This window comes from Elephantulus edwardii, unplaced genomic scaffold, assembly GCF_000299155.1.
Source record: "Elephantulus edwardii isolate Elephantulus edwardi_28Jun2011 unplaced genomic scaffold, EleEdw1.0 scaffold00157, whole genome shotgun sequence".
In the NCBI taxonomy this organism is placed as follows: Eukaryota; Metazoa; Chordata; class Mammalia; order Macroscelidea; family Macroscelididae; genus Elephantulus; species Elephantulus edwardii.
Window position 1 is genome coordinate 3,904,469 of NW_006399907.1, and position 23,669 is coordinate 3,928,137.

A 23,669-nucleotide genomic window follows, 5' to 3' on the forward strand; every position below is an offset into this window, starting at 1 on the left:
GCCCGTTTGTCAGAGAAGGCTGGTGAGTTGCTGTGGTACGGAATAGGTTTCAGGAGCGTCCAGACTAAATGAGACTGACAGTGTACTTCTGGAAACCAGCTGACAAAAACATTATGGTTTACCAAGATCCCATGTATAACTGACTATGGGGACGGTGCAGGATGAGCAGCGTTTTCTTTGGTTGTACATGGATGGCATCACCAGGAGTTGAGGGACACCTGGATAGTGGATAACTAAAAAGAGGTTTTCAATGATAGTGCATTGATTTAAAAAAAAATTATTCCTCTCATGACTATTATTTTGAACATCTTTTCATACAGTAGTATTTGTTATCTGTGTTTCTCTTTTGATGAAGTGACTATTCAAATCTGATTTTTTACTAATTTATATCTTTATTAGTGAGTTACAGGAGTTCTTTATGTAGTCTGGATATAAGTAATTTATCACCTGTATGCTTACACATATTTTTTTTCCTGCCTGTGATTTGTCTTTTTTGTTTTCTTAGCAGTGTCTTCTATAGAGCAGAAGTTACTATTTTTTAATGTAGTTTATATTTTTGTTATTTGTGTTTTTTTATGTTCTCTACCTAAGACATTTTGTCCTGACCTAAGGTTAGAAAATGGTTTTATTTTTTTAATTATTATACTAGTTTATTTTGTACTTAAATAAGCTAGTATAATACTTAAAAAAAACAACAACAAGGAAACTAGGGAGGATAGAATGAGAATTGATGCCTTTGAGCTGTGGTGCTGGAGAAGACTATTGAGGGTACCATGGACTGCTAAGAAAACAAACAGATTCATCCTGGAAAGGGTCAAACTGGGTGGCTTCTTGGAGGCAAGGATTCTGAGGCTCTAACATACTTTGGACATGTTGTAAGGAGGTACCGGTCCTTGGAAAACGACATCATGCTCGGGAGGGTGGAGGGACAGCACAGAAGGGGAAGGCCCTCTAAGAGGTGGATTGATTCAGTGACTGGGATAATCGGAATGGGAGTGTCAGAGACAGTGCGATTGGCATAGGACAGAGCCGAGTTTAGGGCTGTTGTACGTAGGGTTGCTATGAGTCACAGGTGAGTTGATGGCACATAACAACAACAATACATATAATTGCATAGAGCTTAGATTGTAATTCACTTAAATTTGAGGAGAAAAAGCAAATAATCATTAATAATTGAAACTTACGAAAGTAGGAATAATGGAACATGCTAAAAATGAAGTCAAACACATGAATATTGACATTCTAGGCATTAGTGAACCGAGAAGGACTGGCATGGATCACTTTGATTAAAACCATCAGATGATCACTATTCTGGGAATGAAAAACTGTGGAAGAATGATATTGTATTCTTAGTTAAAAATACAGTTAAAAATAATATAAAGATCTGTTTTAAAGTGCAATATTGTGACAGGATATTATCCGTATGCATATAAGGAGGCATCAGGATTGGAGGAAGACTCATCAGCAACCTGTGTTGAAGGTTGACCACAACTTTACAGATAACACGACTTTTCCTGCTGAACATGAAGATAACTTGTAGTACTTGCTACAGAAGATCAAAGACTACAGCCTTCAGTATGGATTACATCTCAACACCAAGAAAACAAAAATCCCTACCGTCACTAGACAAAATCATGGTAGATGGAGGAAAGAATTTTATTTGGTTCCATAGTCAACAGCCAGGCTAGCAGCAGTCAAAAAATTAAAAGACATGTTGCATTGGCAAAATCTGCTGTTAAGGTCCTCTCCAAAGTACTAAAGAACAAAGATGTCATTTTATAGATTAAGGAACTCCTGATCCAAACCATGATCTTTTTATTCATTTCCTATTCACCTTAAAGTTGGACAGTGAATAAGAATTGATATCTTTTGAGTTGTGGTGTTGGAGAATATAGAATATCCCATGGACTACCAAGGGCACCCAGGGTACTCCTCACAGAAAAGGATGGTTGAAACATCATCTCACATACTTGAGTCCAATCCTTGGAAAAGGACAGATGCTGGGACAGATGAAGAAAAAGCCAGGAACACCCTAACTAGGTAGATTGACACACTGACGGGTTGAATGTCTTTCTCTCCTTCACCTACCCTCTGCCTTTCTGAGCATCATGTCCCTTTCCAAGGAATAGCCCCTCTTAGCAACATGCCCAAATTATAAACTATTATTACTCATTAATTCTGAAATCTTTGTATTCCCATGGTGGTATGTGCCAAGTGGGGGACAAGTCATACACTCAGGAAGAGAGCAGACTGGGCAGTGCTATCAAGGAGGCTACAAATTAAAAAATACAAAACATTAAAAAATCCTTTTTATTTATTAAGATTCATCTATTAATTTATTAATAATGATTGTATAGTTTTAATATGTTAGCCGTAATATTTTATACTGGCCAATAGAGGATATTTGATAAACAATACTGAAATACTTTAAGTTACATTAAATCAGGGGAATAGAGTAGGAGATTTTGAAATAGCTGTTTGTACTTATAACTGTGTTATAAGTGGAAATTGAATTCTGTAGGATTATTTAATAGATATATCTGGCACATCTGACTGTCTAATCAGGGGAAAATAGAAATGGCCAACAACATATGCAAAGATTTTCATATTTATTAGTGGAGCGGTACAACTTAAAATATCAACATGACATAACTTGGTATCTATATTAAATTGTCGTCTTCAATCCCTGCCCGTTTTGGGCTGAAAAAAGGAAAAGAGAAAATGACCAGTAATAACTTTTTACTGGCAGGAATGTTAGGGGAAAATGTATTTTTATACTTTTCTGGTAGAAATGTAGATTAGGAGAGTTTTTTACAAAGTGATAATGGCCACATATATTTAAAAAAAATTATATATAATCAAGCAGCCCCTTACTTTAGTTTTAGCCAACAATAGCATACTTCAGAATGCTAACAGTTTCTATACATACTTTTTTTTTAACTTTTAGTGGCAAATAGCTGGAAACAATGTGTCCTGTCAGTAGAGGAATGTGTGTGTGTGTGTGTGTGTGTGTGTGTGTGTGTGTATGTGTGTAGATTTATATATCTACAGAATGACAAACTGTAGCCATTTAATAATAAGAATAAAATATTCCACATTGTACCAATATGGATTTCTGTGTAGCATTATTGCATTAGAAAAAGATGATATCAAAAAAATGTGCAACATCTTAGTATTTTTTTAAAAAGTGAAACAAGCAATGCCACCATCTTCCCCCCCCCCCCTTTCAGCCAGAATCCATCTCACATCAGTGGTGATATTCTTGCTGCCATGGCCTTTTCTCAATCCAACTTGAATGCCTGGAAATTCTCTATGATCTTTTCTATCTGCTTTTCCCCCTCTTTCTTTTATTTGATCAAGTTAAGCCTTACCAAGAACGAACAAATCGGTCTTAAGAGAAATGATGCTGCAATGCTTCTTAAAAGTGAGGGTGACAAGTCTTTGGCTCTCTTGCTTTAGAGAGACAGTATTATCAGGAAAATGAATCAGTAGGAAAGAACATCATATTTGGTAAAGTAGGGAGCTAATTAAAATGAGGAAAACCCTCACTGAGATGGACTGACATGGTAACAACAGCAGACTAAAACATGCCAACATTCATAAAGATAGCAAAGCACTGGACACCATACCCCAGAGTGACTTGATGGCATCTTATAACAGTGTGCCAGTTGTGACTTTCAATATTCATTTAAGATTATTGCTATTATTGGTAAATGCCATTGAGTTGATTGTGTCTCATGGTGACCCTATGTGACAGAGAGCTTACGCATAGGATTATGTTGCCTGCAATCTTTATGAACCTTATATTCAGAAAGGTGGAGGTCAGTGAAAGAGAAGATCCTCAGGGTTGCGGATTGACTTGATGACTGCAATTCATGAATATCTGATATACCTGGGCTCAAGTGTGTCAGAGATGGAAGGATGGCACAGGATAGGTCATGAACATTGGCCTGAACTTGACCTATTCTGTGCCATTCTTCCACCTTCTCTGTGCTTTTGAATGATCTCCAGCAGTATTTTGCTTGCATGTGACATTAATAATATTATTCGATAATTTTCACCTTTCTTGGGAATGGGAACAAATATGAATCTCTTTTAGTCAGCCAGACAACTGTCCTTTAAATTTCCTGGCATAGACTGGTGAGCATGACTTGAAACATATTAGTTGGTATTCCTGGAACCTTATTTTTTTCCAATGCCTTTTGTGCATCTGGAATGTCTCTGTTCATTACCATTGGCTTTTGATGATATGGTATTTATTTCAGTGTTGGCCAGTTCTTTTTGGTACAGTGATTCTTTGTGTTTTTCCCATTTTCTTTTGATGCTTTCTGGATCATTCAGGATTTTGCCCATACCATCTCTAAGCATTGCATCTCAACATTTGAATGTCTTTTTCAGTTATTTCAGCTTGAGAAAGGTTGAGCAAGTTCTTCTCTCTTTATTCTCCTATGCTATGTCTCTGTACATTCTGTTGTACTAATTTGCTTTTTCTTTTATTTAAAACTTATGTTTAAGTCTTTTATTTCAGCATCTCTTTCCTTTGTTTTCACTTAACACTTTAGGAAAATTTTCAGCATCTTTTCTGACATCCATTTTGATTTTTTATTTCTCCTCTATCTTTGCAGTGATCTTTTATTTTCTTCATGGATAATATAATTGATGTGACTATCTGGTCTTTGATCAGTAGTGTTCAGTGCTTCAAATCTATTTTTTTTATCACTACAATTTTTATTTTATACTGGTTTACTTACAAAGTTTGTATTACAGTGTTTTCACACCAGTTCTTTCCCATTTCCTTTACCCACCCTTTCCTCCACCCATCAAATTGCGTGACCCTTTGACTATACCCTCTCCCTCCCACCTGTCCTCACCCCCTCCTCCTACCCTTCCAGACATAGGTCCTCATATATGTTTTACTAGTTACCTCTTTCTACAATAATAGTCTTATACAGTATTTGTTCTTATGGGACTGGGTTGGTTCATTTAGCATAGTGCTCTCCAGTTCCTCCCGAGTTAGGTGGTATTTTTCAAAATCGTTTTTCCTACATGTTGCATAGTATTCCATCTTGTGAATGTACCATAATTTCTCAATCTGTTTGATTGTGGTTGGACACTTGGGCTGTTTCCGTATTCTTGTGAGGGTGAATGACGCTGCTATGAATTTCCATTTGTGCCTCAGTTCTCAATTTCTCAGTGTATATTCCAAACAGTGGAATAGCTTGGTCATATGGAATTTCTCCATTCAGCTTTCAGATCTATTCTTAAGGTGATTTTTAAGTTTAGGTTGGATAGACTCAAGATCATATTTTGGTTTTTGGAGGCTTATCTTCATTTTCTTCAGCTTCAATTTGAACTTGCCCAGGAGTATTGATGATCTGTTTCATAATCAGCACAATCGTGTGGCTTTGCTGATTATTTGAGCTGCTCTAATGATTTCTACCACAGATGTAGTTAGTCTGATCTCTCTGCAGTCCATCTGGTGAAGTCCATCTATAAAGTCAAAATACGTGATTTTTTTAAAAAAGGTATTTGTGATGGATAAATCAGAGATTGTACATTATTCAGTCATTCTATTTCTGGCCCCATTTCTCCAAGTTTGTACTTTCCAGCTACCTTTCTCCCTTCATTATTTCCAACTTTTGTATTCCAATCACCAATTTTCATTAATACATCTATTAATTGCATGTTTGATCAATTTTGGACTGCAAAATTTGACTAAAATTTTCTATTTCTTCCTGTTTGGCTTTAGCTGTTGATGCATATAATTGAATAATAGTTGTGTTAACAAGTCTTCCTTTTATGTGTATAGATAATATCATATCACTCACAACATTGTACTTGAAGATAAAACTTGAAATTGTCTGACAATGAATGCAACACCATTCTGAGTCTTTTTTTTTAAATTTTTTAATTTTTTTTCCATTTTGACTCTTTTTCATTCCTGGCTTCATTCCATGTGATTATCTGATTCAAAGTGGCCAACGCCAGTCCATATCATCTCACAAATGCCTCCGATGCTGATGTTCATCCCATTTCATTTTTACGACTTCGACTTTTCCAACATTCATGCTCATTACATTCCATATTCCAACTATTAAAGGATAATTGTAGCTGTTTCTCCTCATTTTTATTGTCTTTAAATCTGTGTTCTACCTTTAATACTATATCCAGGCCTTGCTTAGCACTATTGAGCTTAGAGCAAGTGAGCAGTGGCAACACAAGAAAGCATTTTATACCTTGCCTCTGTTCTGACCCTCAAACATACAGCTTTTTGATCAAGTGTGGAGCACCAGCATACAGGACCCAGCCTCGTAGGATCCAATTTCATAATCATCCTCATCTGGGGTATTATCCTGCTGAGCCAGCCATCTACCTCAGCTAGAAGGCTCCCACCCATGGCCTCATCCTGATATCCTGCCACTGGCCTCAAATGGGCCCTGGCCTGATATTTCATGTACCTGATTTGCTGTAAGAGAATATAAACTAAGTCATAGCGAGATGGTACTGGAGCAGAGCCCTAAGACAGGGACCTTCCTCCAGAACAGCCAGAGAGAGAAAGCCTTCCATTAAAGCTGATACCTGGAATTTGGACATGGGGTCTCCTAAAATGCAAGGCTTCTTTGTCTGTTTGATGTATTGGGGCATTGATCTGCATATTGCTAAATTATTTTATAGCTTGGGTTTTTGTTTTCTTGCTTGTTTATCTTTGTTATAATTAGTACAACTTTTGTCTGTCTGTTTGCTGTACCGAGATAACCTGTGGGTTATTATGATGCTGAAAGCTGTGTCATCAGTGTGTCAAATGCCAGAAGAGTTACCTTACCCATAGTTTTAAAAGTTTTACTGGAGCTCCCAGTTAAAACAAAGTAAGAATCAGGATGGGTCTTTGAAAACCCTTTGAACAAAAGAGAAACACAGATAGCTATAGTTTAAATGTATTTGTGTAGCACAGTTAATATTTTTAAAATTTATAATTTATTTTTTTCAAAATGGATTTTTATGAACAGTACTGCTAGTTTTAATTTCTCCAATTTGCAAAAATTATCAGGACACAAATTATTAAAAGATTAGAAATCAAAGTTATTGATTTAAAATGAGTAATATTTATTTCTCATATTGTTTATTTTATGAAACTTAGTCTCATTTAAAAAAAGTCTTAATATTCTTAGAAGAGAAAGAGAGTTTTATCAGTATTCTCTTTTTTTTTTTTTAGATAATTTTTATTTATTTATTTATTCTTTGTATGTGTGTACTGTCAAATTGGATCTGACTGGTACAGGAGGCAATTGTTCCTCCTTCTTCAGCAGAGCATCTGGTGGATTTGAACCACGCACCTCTGGGATTGCAGTGCAGTTTCCTACCGCTAGGCCACCAGAGCTCACCCAGTATTCCCATATGTGAAAATTTCTGGAAGATGGAAAATATCAGTGGTCACTAATATGTTCTTTTGTAGAGCTAAATCTGTAGTTAGGATACTGATGGTTTGGGTTTATTACCACAAGCAAACAAGCTGAAATCATTGTTAGACAGGAGTATTTGTTTTTGTTTTCAAATTTTCTGGCACCTTACAAGTAATTTATTGGGATATGATTTATGAAAACACATAGAAACATTACTCTAAAAATTTCATTCTTTTGAAACCATAGTATTTGGGCACTGCCTTTTCAAAAGCTAAAAATAACCTTTAATATTCTCCTGAGATTCATAGGATACATGTAGAAAAGACAAACATAGTGTTTTAGTTTGACTTGGTTAATTCTCAGTATCTCTATAACTCTTTTTTCATAATTTCTTTATGAAAAGTGTAATCACATACAGATTTTATTTGCTTGCAACACAAATGAGTGTGAATTCCATTGCTGGCTAACTACCACCAAAAATTTTCTGAAAGTATGGTTTATATTTTTAACTGTTATATGTGAGTAACTTTAATATTTGGATGAATGCATTTTTAAATATTTCATTGTTTGTTAAGTTGTGGGAATGATGATAATATTAGTTAATTTAATGCCCCTTTTATAATTATTTCTGTCTACATAGATTGTTTTTAGTGTCCTTATTTAATGAATTATTATGAAAAGAAATTTTTTTTGCCTATTAAAACAAAACAATTCTGGTGATAAGTATTTTATTTTTCCCAGGCATTAGTGTTATGTGTGAAGGCTAAGTGTGGTTACAAATCATACTGCTTCATCCCTTAAAGCAAGAGATATTAGAGCATTTTTTCTTGATGAATAGTTTAATTTATTTAGTGTTTTTTAGAGGTTAGGGAGGATTGTTTTCCTGTAATTAAGTCCATCTTGAATTATGGAATAAACAAAATGTAGTTAATGTTTGAATATGTTCATTTTTTTTTAAGAAAATAGAACAAGACACCAGTTAACAGACTATCACTTGCAGCTACCAGTTCTCAACTACAGGTTTAAAATCATAGACTGGGGGGGCAGCATCTGTTTAAGAATTTCCTTTTTATATTTTATTTATTAAGGAACCCTGGTGATATATTAATCTGTTTACTGAAAAGTCAGTGATATGAATCCATCAGCTACTCACAGGAGGAAGATGGGCAGTCTCCTCCTGTAAAGATTTACAGCCTCAGAACCCCACGAGTGGGTGGGCATGAGTTAGCATCAACTCAGTGGCAGTGAGTGGGATTATTGTATTACCTACTACTTTTTTCTCTTTCATATGGTGTTATTTCCTTCTAGATTTATTAGGTAAGGGTTTATTTATTTAAGGTCTGATACTAATGGTTTACTCCTTGCATAGTTATGACATACATTTTTGGCAATTTAAAACAGATACTATTACTAAGCTTGGTTTTTTTTTAATTTTTATTTTATTATTTTGTGTGTGTGTGTACCGTCAAATCAGATCTGACTTGTACAGGAGGAGATTTCCCCTCCTTCTCCAGCAGAGCATCTGGTGCATTCAAACCTCCTAACTCTGGCATTGCAGTGCAGCTTCTTGTCGCTAGGCCACCAGAGCTCCCTTATGCTTGTTAACATACATTAAAGGAAAGGAGGAGAGAAATGTTGGGTGTTCTCTTGTGTTTTTCCATCCCTACTCTTTGGTGGCTGAGTAAATAAAGAGTTGCACTGTCACCTCAGAGGCAGTGCAGTTCAGATCCACCAGCTGCTTTGTAGGAGAAAGCAGTCTCCTCCTGCACAATTCACTTCCTCTGAAAACCCACAAGAGGGTCAGCGATGGGTTGCTTGTGACTTGAAAGTACACACCAACAAAACGGGTCTCCCATTTAGGGAGAAAAGTTGCAGCAGTGTGCGTCTATAAAGATTACATACCTTGGAAACACTATGGGGCGATTCTCTGTCCTGTACTGTTGTTATGAATCGGAATCAATTCAACGGCAATGAGTTTGGTTTTGGTTTAGTCTCCCCTGAATACATGACTTGATTTATCTTGATCAGCCTAGTAACTTGCTCCACATTTTTCCGAAAGTGCAAAGCAGTTTCAGCTAAAAATACACATATCAAAATGCTCCAAAAGTTGTGGCCACAGCTCAAAAATGCTGATCAATTTTGAAAATCTAAATCAGCCTCGGCCATGAAACCCAGGGAAGAACCTTTGTGGTGGGGGACAGATTTCCAAAAATTCACCACAGTCCTGTTCTTAGCTTGAGTTTATGCTGATGTTGCCAGACAACTGAGGAATAGATGCAAAAAGCAGGAAGCATTATTGAATTGAGCCCCAGCGCCAATTTGGGAAAAGCAAATTAAAATGTAAAAGAATATTTTTCCACTCCTGGCTTCGAAACATAAAATGGCAAAATACATGGCTGTTGAAAAAGTTACAGAAAGTGCTAATTTTGCCAGAAAGTAAAATCCGATTACTCAACTCTTCTTGCATTAGAAATGCATGTACAGATAACAGCTAAAAAATGTAATATTCATTAATGTAAATGAAGTGTTTTTAATGTTACAAAAAGTATATGTACATTTAAGTACAAAAGTTTTGACATAAATGAGTTTGTGTGTGGTTTTTTTTAATGTGTTTTGATATTTTTTAGGTTCTACTTGAAAAATGGATGATGATGATTTTGGTGGCTTTGAGGTATGTGTTATTTATTACTTAACTTAAACAACAGTTTAAATTTGTAGCAGAGTAAACAATTTTGAAAATGTACTACTTACAATAGGGATTAGAAATGTTTTCTTGAATATTTTGAATGAAACTCTGGAGTTGAAGTAAAAGAAAATTTTAATCTCCCTTTTGAAAGTTAAGCCTGATTTATTATTATTGAACAGTCAGTCTTGCCCATAGGAACGGCTGAAATAAGATAATTAAGTGTTACCAGTGGAAGGATTAAAAAAGAGGTTTTAAAAAATTGTCACCAGATGATTTTGCTGGGATACTTGTCTATTAGGAAATTCTTGTGAGCTGAGAGATGGGTATTGAAACTCCTGTCACATATTTTCATGTTTACACCTGTAATGAGTTCAGTTAGTATATTAAGTATATAGCCTTTTGGTATTTCATGGAACTAATTAGTATGTATGTGTTATTATTTTGTCAGGTTTAGGTTGAACGCTTTGTAAGTGGAAATTATTAGTTAAAGAAGTACTGTCTTTTTCTTAATCCTTTTCAGTGTGTGTTCATTTTATTGAAATATTTTATAACCCAGTTATTTTTATGGAACCAGTATAGTTTTGCAGGAAAATCTCTGGATTAGGAGTCAGGATGCCTGAGCTCAAATCCTGAAACCGCCATCAAGTGAGCCTTGTGGTTTTGGTTTTTTTTCTTTAAACAGGACTTTTACCCACTTTGGAATTTGGTGAAAAAAAGTAAAAAAATAAGGAAAGTAATTAATGACATTAATGGAAGAAAGAGAATATAAGTATATGTTCAGAGTTTTAAATACCATGTAAGAGGTGTTGGTTTTAGGTTTGAGTCATTTTCTCGTCTGCTAAAGTTCTTATTACTGTGAAGATATTTAGAATATTGACAAACCTCCTCTCTAAGTATCATCTAAACCTAGTTCTTTTTTAACAACTTAGTGTATCTTTTACTTTACTTTGCTTTCAGTATTTTGTGGTTTTTTTAAATGATTGAGTCTTATTTGTTGTTGTTGTTATGTGCCATCGAGTCGCTTGCGACTCATAGCGACCCTATGTACAACAGCCCTAAACTCTGCTCTGTCCTGTGCCAATCGCACTGTCTCTGACACTCCCATTCTGATTATCCCAGTCACTGAATCAATCCACCTCATAGAGGGCCTTCCCCTCCTGCGCCGTCCCTCCACCCTCCCAAGCATGATGTCCTTCTCCAAGGACCGGTCTCTCCTCACAACATGTCCAAAGTATGTTAGACAGAGCCTCAGAATCCTTGCCTCCAAGGAGCCACCCGGTTTAACCCTTTCCAGGACAAATCTGTTTGTTTTCCTAGCAGTCCATGGTATTCTCAACACTCTTCTCCAGCACCACAGCTCAAAGGCATCAATTCTCCTTCTATCCTCTTTGGTCATTGTCCAGCTCTCTGATGCGTAACAAGTGATTGCGAAGACCATGGCCTGTATCAAACGCACCTTAGTTTCCAGACAGACACCATTGCTCTTCAGTACTTTGGAGAGGTCCCTAACAGCAGGCTTTCCCATGGCAGTGCACCTTTTAATTTTCTGGCTACTGGTGCCAAGAGTGTTGACTGTGGAGCCAAGCAAACTAAAGCTGTGTACAATCTCAATCTCTTCACCATCCAAACTGAGTCTTATTTAGGTACCTGAAATATGACATAATTTTTTATTTTTAGGAAAAGAGGTATTATCTAGCTTAGTTTTTTCAGATATCATTTAATGTAGTTTATTTAGACCTTTCCAGTTATTTAAAGATTAGAGCCCAAGATTCTCTCTCTTGTTTAAGTAATATTATAAGGAACATATTTCCTGAATTACAACAATGAAGTGAAATTGTTAGTGTTAAGAGTAGTTTGCTCTTACTATCCTTCCCTCCATCCCAGCACAAGAAGACAAGAAGACGGTGTATGAAGACAAAGCAAAGTATTATAATGAAATGTACAAAGAAGTGGAGTCAGAAACTCAAAAAGGCTGAACTGATGCAGCATTTCTTAAGCTGAAGGAGTTTTAACAAATTCAAACCTCCGGTTGCAATACTTAAGGATGCTTTGAATGATCCAGGAAGTATTAAAAGAAGATGGAAGACGTATACAGAGTCACTGTACCAAAAAGAATTGATGGACATAGAAGCATTTAATGAAAGAACATATGACTAAGAGCCTTTGGTGATGAAGGAAGTTCAAACTTCTCTGAAAGAATTTGCAAAAAACCAAGGCCCCAGGAATTGACGGCATACCAATTTGCATATTTCAACAAACAGATGTGGCTTTGGATGTGTTTACTCAGTTGTGCCAAGAAATATGGAGGACAACCACCTGGTCATCTGACTGAAAGAGATCTGTATTTGTTCCCATTCCAAAGAAAGGTGACCCAAGGTACTGAAATTATTGAACAGTATCATTAATATCACATGCAGGCAAAATTCTGTTGAAAATTATCCAGAAACAACTGGAACAGTACATTAACAGAGAACTGCCAGATGTGCAGGCTGGATTTAGAAGAGGCTGTGGTACTAGGGATAGCTAATGTTAGATGGATCTTGGCTGAAAACGGAGTCCTAGAGAAATGTCTGTCTGTGTTTCATTGACTATGTAATGGCGTTTGAATATGTGGATCACAGTGAACTGTGGCTGACTTTGAGAAGAATGGGAATCCCAGAACATTTGATTGTGCTTACATAAAACCTATACTTGGACCAGGGGGCAGCTGTCAGAAGAGAGTAAGGAAACACTGCATGGTTCAGAATTTTGGAAGGATGTGCCTATCTCCATATCTTTTCAGTTTATATGCAGAACAGATTATCCAGGAGGCTGGGCTCTATTAGGAAGAATGTGGCATCAAAATTGGAGAAATATTCATCAACAACCTGTGTTATGCAGATGACACACCCTGCTTGCTGAAACCAAGGAGAACCTGAAGCCCTTGTTGCAGAAGGTCTAGGACTACAGCCTTCAATATGGATTGAAGCTCAACATCAGGAAAACTAAGATGCTTACCACAAGGTTGATTGGAAGCATGATAGATAGTAAAGAGATTGAGATTTGTTAAAAGCTTTAGTTTGTTTGGCTCCACAATCACCACTCTTGGTATCAGCAGCCAGGAAATAAAAGGATTAATTGCATTGGGAAAGTCTGTTGTTAGCGACCTCTCTAGAGTATTGAAGAACAATGACATCAGTCTGGAGACTAAGGTATGCCTGATCCAAGCCATAGTTTTTGCAGTTGCTTGCAATACATCAGAAAGAGAGCTGGGCAATAACTAAGGATGATAGGAAGAGAATTGATGCCTTTGAGCTGTGGTTCTGGAGAAGAGTGTTGAATATGCCGTGGACTACCAGGAGAACAGTTTTTCCTGAAGAGGCAGAAAGTAGGTGGGTCCTTTGAGGCAAGGATTCTGTGGCTTCGTCTGACATACTTTAGGCATGTTGCAAGGAGGGACCAATCCTTGGAGAGGGATATCATTCTTAGAAGGGTGGAGGGACAAAGAGAGGAAGACTCAATGTGATGGATTGTTTCAGTGACTAGTGTAATGACAGTAGATGTATCAGAGACAGTAAAGTTGGTCAGGATAGAGCCTAGGCTAGGTTTTAGGGCTATTGTCCATGGGGTAGGTATGAATCACAGTGACTTGACTGCACATAACAACAACATAGTACAGTACTAACTAAAAAAACCCAAAACACCGAAACTCAAACTCCTTGCTGTTGGGTCAGAATGGATTTATAGCTGACTCTCCAGTGGGTTTTCAAAGACTGTAAATCTCACTAGAAGAGATTGCCCATATTTATCTTATGAAGCTGCTAGTGTATTTGAGCCCCCAGAGAGGTGTGGCATTTGAGGTAAAGCTCAGCTGCTTAGAGACCAAGCCACCAGAGTTCAACAGTTAACTAACCGTTACAAATTAATTGTGATTATTATTATATTTTAATTGTGGTTATTGTGTTTCTTTCTTAATCCTGTTGTAGAAATGTGGAAGATCTATGTGTTTGGATTTATAAAATGTATTCATTTTTTTTTTAATAGTATATAGAGAGTGCCTACTGTATTCTTCTATGCCATTTAGTTCTTGTGGCCACTGGAGGGTCGGTCAGCTGTGAGTTGGTTCTGACTCGACAGCTATGAGTTCTTAAGTTTAAGTTGCTCAACAAACAGAAAATTATGTACTCTTACCTATAATCTCAACATCCATTAATTAATTAACTAATTAATTAATCCTTGTTGTTGTTGTTGTTTAATGCCGTCGAGTCGTAATTAATCCTACTGTTTTTAAATTATTAAGTAGCGGGGCTTGTTAAAGGAAAATATCCTTAGAAAATCTGTAGTGTTGAAAGCTGGTAAGTCCAGCTTTCAAATTAGTGAAGAAAATATATTAATCTTGTTTCTTCTGATTGGTTTACAGTTAGGTTTTGCACTGATTGACGAAAAAGATTTGGTCTTTGGCAAAATTGTAGATGTTTAGGAAAAATGGTGAATAATATGTTGAATTACAATATTCTTAAAAAAAAAAAGAAATGACACTTCATTATTATCATCGAGTCAGAACCAACTCATGGCTGATTTTCAAGCATGTTGTCAGAGGCTATAAATCACACAAGGGAGAAAAGTGCCAGTATTTCTTCTTTAAAGCTGCTTTTGGATTAAAACCACCAGTGAGGTACCGCTTTTGGGTTAACAGTACAACGCTCTACCTGGTAGACCCCCAAATAGAGCTCCAAATAGAGGACTTGCATAGTAAATCTACAAAGGACAATGCAATTGCGTTGTGTTTGTTAGTTGTTTTCAAGCTGATTATGATTTAAAATGAAATTTAAGAATATGTTATAACTACTTTTCAAATTTCAAGTCTTTTCTCCCATTAGCAAAAATGACTGAGACACCAAAACTTTTCATACAAGCAATTTATTTATTTTTTAAATAAAATTTTTATTTTATATTGGTTTACTTATAAAATTCATATATATTGTGAGACCCTATATTAAACTGCACCCCTCCCTTGCACATCCTCACTCCTCAGATCTCCCCCTCCCCAACTTGGATCCTCACACACATTCTACAATTATGGTCTTATACAGTATTTGTCCTTATGGGACTGAGTTAGTTTGCTTAGCATAATGCTTTCTAGTCCCTCCCAGGTTAGGGAGCGATGTACAGAGTCATTGTTTCTGCATGCTGTGTAGTATGAATGAATGTACCGTGTTGTGACTCTCAGTCCATTCAATTGTAGTTACACATTTGGGGTGTTTCCATGTTCTTGTTATGGTGAATAACACTGCTATGAACATTGGTATACAAGTCTTTGTTTCTGCCTCAGTTCTCATTTTCAAAGGGTATATTCCAAGCAATGGGATAGCTGGGTAATATAGAATTTCTATTTTCAGCTTTCTGAGAAAATGCCAAACTGCTTTTCAGAGTGGTGGTATCATTTTGCAGTCCCACCAACAGTGTGTAAGAGTTCCTATCTCTCCACATCCTTCCCAGCATTTATTACTTGTTGTCCTGTTAACTTTACCACTGCTACTGGGGTGAGATGGTACCTTATCGTGGTTTTGATTTGCCCCTACAGAGAGTTTATTTAAAAAGAAAATACATTGAAAGAAGGATGACCTTACAAGGAAAGATGTTGAGGCGTGAAGAAAAATTAACCTACAATTTACTGAACAAAAGAGTGTGAAAATTTTTAAGGAGATCTATGTGGGAAGAAATTTCATGCTTATTCATAAAAGGGGGGGAGAATACTAAGAAATTACCTGTGTAGGAGGAGTTTATAGGTAGGTGCAGATGGAGGTAGCTTTCCAAGATGGATACTGTTGAAGAGACTTCTGTGTCAAGAGGTATCATTTATTACAGGATGTTAGGCATGCACTGTGGAGCAAGGTCCTTCAGTTTGATTCCTTATCGGATAGATAGCTAAAGTTCATGCTTGGAAATGTCTGCTCTAGATTGATAGTGGTGCATGCTCCAGGAGCTGATTCAAACTGGTTTTGCTTCAGACCAGATTTGAATTAGGTTACTATTGTAAGAGAAGATTAGCAATAATCAGATGTTAAACTCTGGTGGCTTAGTGGTAGAAACGATGCTACAATCCCAAAGGCATGTGCTTCAAATCCACCAGTTGCTCTGCAGGAGAAGGATGGGCAGTCTCCTGTGCAATTAACTATCTCTGAAAATCCACTGGAGGGTCAGCTGTGGGTTAGTTCCGACTCAACGGTACACAGCAACAACATGAGTAGCTGAGGGGTACAGCCCCAAAGTGAGCTCTAGTCTTCAATATCAGATATTTAAAATAGAAATTTCAATGGCAATAGCTAAATATATGTAGGAAAGGAAACATTTTACTTAAGATAATAAAGCATGGATACTACAGATGTAGACTAATAATGGATATGGTGTCAATGAAAATTGAAAAGCGCTTGAGTGTCCTGAGGGAATTTGAAAGTGTATAGTGTTTTACAGATACACTTGTTTTTTGCAAAACTATTTCTCACCATTACACTTGTTCTTCTCTGATCTGATATGTTTATAGAACTGACAGACTTAGTCTATAAATGGTATCTCTACTTTTGAAATCTTAATGTAATTTCATCCTTATTTTATAGGCTGCAGAGACTTTTGATAGTGGAAATGGTGAAACCCAAACCACATCTCCTGCTATTCCTTGGGCTGCCTTTCCTACAGGTAAGAGCTTTCAGTAATAAATGTTTGTGTGTGTGTGTGTGTGTGTGTGTGTGTGTGTGTGTCTGTGTGTGCGCGCGCATGTATGTTTTTTTCTTCCTTTCCCTACTATTAAAGTTCTTGCTTCTTTGAAAGCTAAGTAACTAGAATTTAATTGTTAAGTTAACATTTTTGCATTTTCTTTTAGAGCCTATTTCTCACCTTTACTGTAGTTCTTTTCTGATCTGAAAAAAATAGGAGTTAGACATACTCTTTGAAGTAGGTTATTTTCATAGCAAGTTATGAATTTCATAAAAAATTGTGCCATGGTTCCTAAAAACATGATCCTGAAAACAGTATTGTGAACATTAAATGATATTTTAATGTAAAATGTATTTTCTACTTTGTCTTAGTTTTAGAAAGGTGAGGTGCCTAATAACTTTCTAAGTTACTGAGTTCCTTAGTATGACATTGTGGGTCTTTTGTTTAAAACAGTTTTCCTAGGCCATAGATCTTGATTCTGTAACATGGATCAGTGGGAAGACCCTGGATGAGATGCATTGACATAGTAACTCGGGTAATGAGATTAGGTTTCTTAGAGATAGTGAGATTGGCTCAGGCTAAGACAGGGTTTAGAGCTACTGTGTATAGGGATTGCTATGAGTCGTAGACAACTCGATGGCACATAACAACAATGAAAGGAAAAGATGTTGAAACCTAATCTCAACACTCTTTGTTTATCATGAGAGGCTAGTTTTTGAGAAAAGACATCATATTGGGAAAGAGATAAAATCGGCAAGAGAAAGGAAAGTCCTTAAGGGGATTAGTTGACACAACAACTTTAACAATACGCTTGAAGATGGTGGAGGTGATGAGGATGGTAGAGGTCATGATGATGGCACAGTGTAAGGCATGGTTCCAATCTGTTGTTCATGGGGTTGCTGTGAGTTGTGGTTGACTTGAATACACCTAACAACAGCAACAACAATACGACTCTGCAGGAGAAAGACTTGGCATTTGCACTTGTTAAGATTCTAGCTGTGGAACCCATATAGAGGCAGTTAATCTTTGTCTTAAAGTATCTTATGAGTCAGAATTTATGATGATTTATAAAACGTGAGTCAGATGACTGTTCTTGAAGTTGGGCATATATTATTAATTTGAGCTTTAAGAATGCATATGATTTTGATAAGCACTGTCAGACAGGTGTGGAAAGATTTTAAAGAGAGAAAAATATAAATGGAACACTTTTGCAGATGATGAAAAAGGGGTGACCTAATTAGGAAGTTCATTTTTTGTATATGTTGGTACATTTTCTGGCAGTTGTTTCTTTTTCTTCCTCCTACTCTCTCTAATTCCTTATTATTGTTCAGGTAACATCAAATTGAGTACAACTCATAGTGACCCTGTGAACAAGAGACCTGAACATTGCCTATCCTGTGCCATCCTCAGACTTCCTGACACACTAGAGCCCATTGTGGCAGACACGGTGCCAGTACACCTGGTTGAAGGTCTTGCCTTCCTTCACTGACACTCTGCCTTTCTGAGTATCATGTCCCTCTCCAAGGAACAGTTTCTCCTTGTAACATGCCCGAAGTTTGTGAGGCGAAGCTTCATCACTATTACCTCCAAATTGTGGAAATTTCTTACTGTACTTTCTCCTATTTGACATTTTGTGTTGCATCTTGCATTAATATGTTTTTTTTCTGGGATGCCTCCTTAAAGTCTCTTTCCATGTCTACATGTGCGTTTTACTGATTTTTTTTGTGTCTTTTATAAGGTGTGTAGGGTTAGGCATTCTGTCTGTTTTCCTATTGTTTTTTCAGATGTTAAGCAGTAAGTATAGTGCCTAACTTACAGGTGGCTTGGAAAAAATTTGCAGAAAGAATAAAGAAAAAAGTTAATAAATACTTAATAAGTAAGTAAATAGTTTATACAACTATGATAGATGGTAAATGGAATAACAGTACAATTTGTATAATGTCTTAGGATTTTCAGTGTATTATCATCTGTTTAGAGAGGTAGGGTAATGTAGGCTGTTATGTAATGGTAGGGTAATATATGCTGTTAACTCAAAGGCTATTAGTATCCAGTAGTTCAAATTCACTAGTGGCTCTTTGGTATTAAGATGGGCAATCTTCTCCTGTTTTGATTTATAGCCTCAGAAGCTCAATGGAAGGTAACTTTGAGATGGAACTGATTTGATAGCAGTGAGTTTTGAGTCACCTATTTATTTCGATATACTCAGAGGAATGATACTATCTTCCTTGTATGTGTGGCAAAATAATATCCTTACAATGTGCTGTAGTTTGATAAAAGTTAAGTGTTCAAAGATGAATTTTAATGTTACAGATTTTATTTCAATTATTTTTCAGTAACTAATCTTTTAATAACCCTGTCTGAATGAGTGGTTGTGAGAATGAAGGAGTTGTCAAACTTAATTCTTAAAATTTTCAGTGTTGGTTCTGAAAGAATATTGCTACTATGAACTAAAATAGGGAATGTAAAGAACTTGTTTGGGATAGTATTTGGCTTTATTGTTAGTGTTATATGGTGGCTTTGTGGTCCAGAGTTGTTTTGCCAACTCATAGGCAGGTTTTCTTGAATCTACCATTTGCTTCTCAGGAGAAAGGTAGACCTTCTTCTCCTGTATGATTTATGTCCTTTGAAAACCTACTGAAGGTGAGCTATGACTCAGTTCCAACTTAAACCAACAGTAACGTAGTTAAGATGCCTGGAACTCAGGAATAAGATGAGTACTGGGCTTTTTATTTTGAGAGCTTTTTCATTGATAAAACATTAAATAGAATGAATTTTGATATAGCAAAGTAGATGATTTTATTAGACAACAATAAAAAACAAAACTGAGGTCTGAGAGCTAAGGAGAGAGTTGGACAAGGGTTGTAATATAGATACCAGGAAGAGGAAATTTCAAGGAAGATGTGGTTACTGGTGTCAGAGGCTGAAGAGGTCAGTGATTTGAAGTTTAGAGAAAACCCACAGAATGTAATAAGTGGCTTTTGAGGAAATGGTTTCAGTAGGTTGAAACTTAAAACCAGATTATACTCTTTATGAACACAAGAACAGAGTCTTGTTTTTCTATAGAAGTTGTGGAAGTATACTGAAGAATTTTGTATTGTGGGATAATGAAATAATTTCTATGGACATGCTTCTAGAAGAAGCTATGCCTTGGAAGGTGATCTACTTGGAAAGGTGGAGGAATAATGAAGGAGAGAAGTCCCTCAGCTAGATGGATTGATACAGTGACTGCAGCAATGGGCTCAAATGTGTTGAACATGATAAGGATGGTAGAAGATAGAACAGGGCTCAGATCTGTCCAGATAGTTGCTATGAGTTGTACATGACTTGATGAAACCTAACAGTGACAACAACAGTTTTCCAGGAGTGAGTATTTTATTACACTACATCTGTAATTGTGTCAGTATATCCAAAGGGAAAGTCCTCAAAGATTACAGTTGGAGTTGCAGGCAGATCCTTCCAAAATGTGTATCTTTGCCTCTGTTTATATACACATGTTCTGTCTTGCTCCTTCTCTATCCTACATTCCCTTAAAAAAACTAGATGTGAAGAAAGTAGTCCTTTGCAGAAATAAAGGAAAATAAACATGGCCATGGGTTTTAAAGGCACAGTTGATGTGTTTTTTCCAGCCAAAACCATATTTTTCATTTTATGAAGATGGTTTGTCCTTCTCTGACTCCTGGTAAATTTATTTTTCTCTATCTTATCTAGCTACCATTGCGTGGGAACCAACTCATAGCTGACCCTTCAGCAGGTTTTCAGAGACAATAAATTGCATGAGAGGAGACTGCCTGTCTTGCTTCTGCAGAACAGCTAATGAATTTGAACTGGGTGCCTTTCGGCTGGCAAAGCAATTCTTTACCACTAAGTTCCCAGAGTTCTTAATGTCTTTTAGAGCTTGCAGTTCTATTCATACATCATTGTATCTCAAGACGTTCATCTTACTGTAATATTAACATCATTTACATAGTCCCAAACTCATTGCTGTCCAGTAGAAACCAACTCATAGTTGACCCTCCATTGCATCTATGAGGCTGTAATTCTCTGTAATTCTTTTTTTTTTAAATTTTTATTGGGAAAAAACAAATTGGGGGTACAAGGAGGTGAGGGTTGGGGGCAGAAGGGTGAGGATGTGCAGGGGATGCAGTTGCAGAGCTGCAGAAATTGGTTGGTGGAGGGAGCAGGTGAAGGAAATGAAAGTGATCCAGTGGGGACCAGATGCTACAGGAAAATGACAAGCATTTTCCAATGGTAGTTAAATCAACTGTCTTACTGATTTGGGAACTGGATGCCGACTCTCTGGCTTCTTCATGCTGAACAGGAGCGTTGATGTGAACGGAGAAAGAGAGGACACTTTATCACCTTACTGGTGATCTTGGGTTAAGGCTGCTTGCCTTCTTGTTCTGTTAGAAGATCTTTTCTTGTCATTTGCTCCCCTCTGGACTGCAAAATGTTTTCCCAGGTGGGTCCAGTGGGAATGGCTGGTTGAACCCAGAGGCTCCATCCTCCTTTGCTTCTTTAGCTGGCAGTTGTATTTCCTTTTTGTCACTGGCACTGGGTTCTGGGTAAGGTCTGAAGTAAAACTCAGTGGTAAGGTTACCTGTAGGAAAGGGGGCAAACCTAGAGAGAACAAACTTGTGAGTTACAAATAGAGGGGTTTTGCGGGTGTTGCTCTCAGGTTTACTGGGGGGAGAGGGTGTCAGAAAGTAGCCTAGATAAAATCCTTGGATACCCTAGGCATTTTTTTTTCTACCCAGGGGTCAGATGGCACAATCTGGGGACTGAAGAGCTCACCCAGAGGGCCATGATGGCTCGCCCCAAGCCGAGGGCCGAGGACAGCCCGCCCCGGGCAGAGGGCCGTGACTGCATGCCCTGAGCTGAGGGCCGAAGACAACCCATCCCGAGCAGGGCAACTCCCCCCATGGGCTGGCTGGTACACTCCTCTCTAATTGCTCCCACACTAATCTGGTCCCCTCACCTGACTGAGGAGTGTGTGGCCAGGGACAGCATCTCCAATTCTAGCATCACCACTTTTAACCCCACCCCCCCATAAGTGGTCATACTATAATTTGAAGTAGGTGTCACTTCCTTCCCCTTTATAAATGGCAAAGTGAATGTGAAAATTGTGAACAGGGTCCCCCCAGGTCTAAACATCTTTTGGCAGAAGCATTCAACAGATCAAAATATGTGGTGCATTTAGGATGTTGGTCCTCTTGGATATGCTGCAACTGTAAGTGTCATCAAGTAAACAACTCACAGTGACTTTCAACAATCCATTGTATAGGTTATCATCTTCTCTGGTTTCCCAAGGAATCCCAAACCTGCAGGTGGTGGGGCACACTTCCCCCCCCACGGGCGGGGGGCGTTTGTCGTCTCTTCTGTGCAAGCGGTTGGCGGGTGTGCACCATCTCCCAGCGCAGGTGACTGGCAGGCACTTGCCATCTCCCGCGTTTCATCTCCTACGTATCATCTTGTGCGGGGCGACCCGCTAGTGCGCACCCTCTCTCGGTGGGCGTGCATCATCTCGTGCGCGGGCAGCTGGTGGGGGTAGGTGCATGTCATCCCCCCGCATGGGCAGCTGGCGGGCGCATGTCATCTCACCCGTGGGTGACCAGAGGGCTCGCATCATCTCTTGGTGGGTGTGCGTCATCTCTCAGAGTGCTCGTGTCATCTCTTGCACAGGCAGCCAGTGGGCCAGCAGGTGTGCGCCATCCCCCACACAGGCGACTGGCAGGCGCGTACCATTCCCCATTGCGGGCAACCGGTGGGCTCATGCCATCTCGCACGCGGGCGGCTGGTGGGCACGCGCCATCCTCCCATGCGGGCGGCCGCCGGTAGCGTGCCATCTTCTGCATGGGTGGCTGGCGGGCGTGAGCCACCTCCCGAGTGTCATCTCCCACACGGGTGGCTGGCACGCACGCGCCATCCCATGTGCGGGAAGCCGGCGGGCGTGCACCATCCCTCACGCAGGCGGCCACTGGGTGAGTGCCATCTTCCATGTGGGTGGCCAGCGAGTGCAAGCCATCTCCCGCACATCATCTCCCACGTGGGCGGCTGGCGGTTGCGCTTCATCTCGCGCACGGGAGGCTAGTGTTCGGGAGGCTAGTGTCCGCCTGCTTCCCCTGCCACTGCCATCTTGGCTCCAAGAATTCTCCTCGGATCAAGTACACTTTGCTGCAGTGTGGTGGTCCACCGCACCAGTCCTGGGGAGGCCCGGTGCCCACTCTCCATCCTGGACGAGGGATTCCATAGGTTCCGGCTGTGGGAGCTTCATGGAGCTGTGGCTGCAGTGAGGCGCAGTGCGGGCTCTGCGGGAGGGGTTGGGAGCTGCGGCACTCACCCATTCTTCCTTGGAAATCCTTGAGTTCCTGTTGTTGAGCCTCAGTCCTCACTTAAGACCAGTCATCAATTGTTTAACTGTTCAATTATTAATAAACAGAAGTCTGTAGAGGGTCATAATGGCCCTTTTCCAAGTGGTCCGCTGCTCCCACAGCTCACCACATTGTCTCTGCCTCTGCCGCCATCTTGGATCTCCATCCCAGTGCCGAGGCTATAATTCTTATGGGAGAAGATTGGCCATCATTCTTCCACGGAGCTGAGTTAGAAATAATACAGAAGAGCAGCCTTTGGTTTAGTAACACAATTATGAACTACCTCAACAGAGCCCTCAATTTTATCATCAACACTGCATATACTAAACTAGTATTTTAAAGGGATGTTGTTGTTGTTGTTATGTGCTGTCGAGTCGTTTGCGACTCATAGCGACCCTATGTACAACAGCCCTAAACCGTGCTCTATTCTGTGCCAGTCTCATTGCCTCTGACACACCCATCCCGATCCCCTCCTGCCCTGTCTCTCTACTCAGGATGATGTCCCTCTCTAAAGAACTGTCT

General features: G+C 38.6%; 1 protein-coding gene across 1 annotated transcript in view; it reads left to right on the forward strand.

The window, feature by feature from the left end:
• The first annotated feature begins 10,025 nt into the window (after window positions 1-10,025).
• CCDC91 (coiled-coil domain containing 91) overlaps window positions 10,026-23,669 on the forward strand; it is a 392,671-nt gene continuing 379,027 nt past the window's right edge. The window contains exons 1-2 of the mRNA XM_006895069.1: window positions 10,026-10,071; window positions 16,683-16,761. Coding sequence (XP_006895131.1) covers window positions 10,042-10,071; window positions 16,683-16,761 — 109 coding nt within the window. The 5' untranslated portion in view covers window positions 10,026-10,041. The remainder of the gene's footprint in view (window positions 10,072-16,682; window positions 16,762-23,669) is intronic.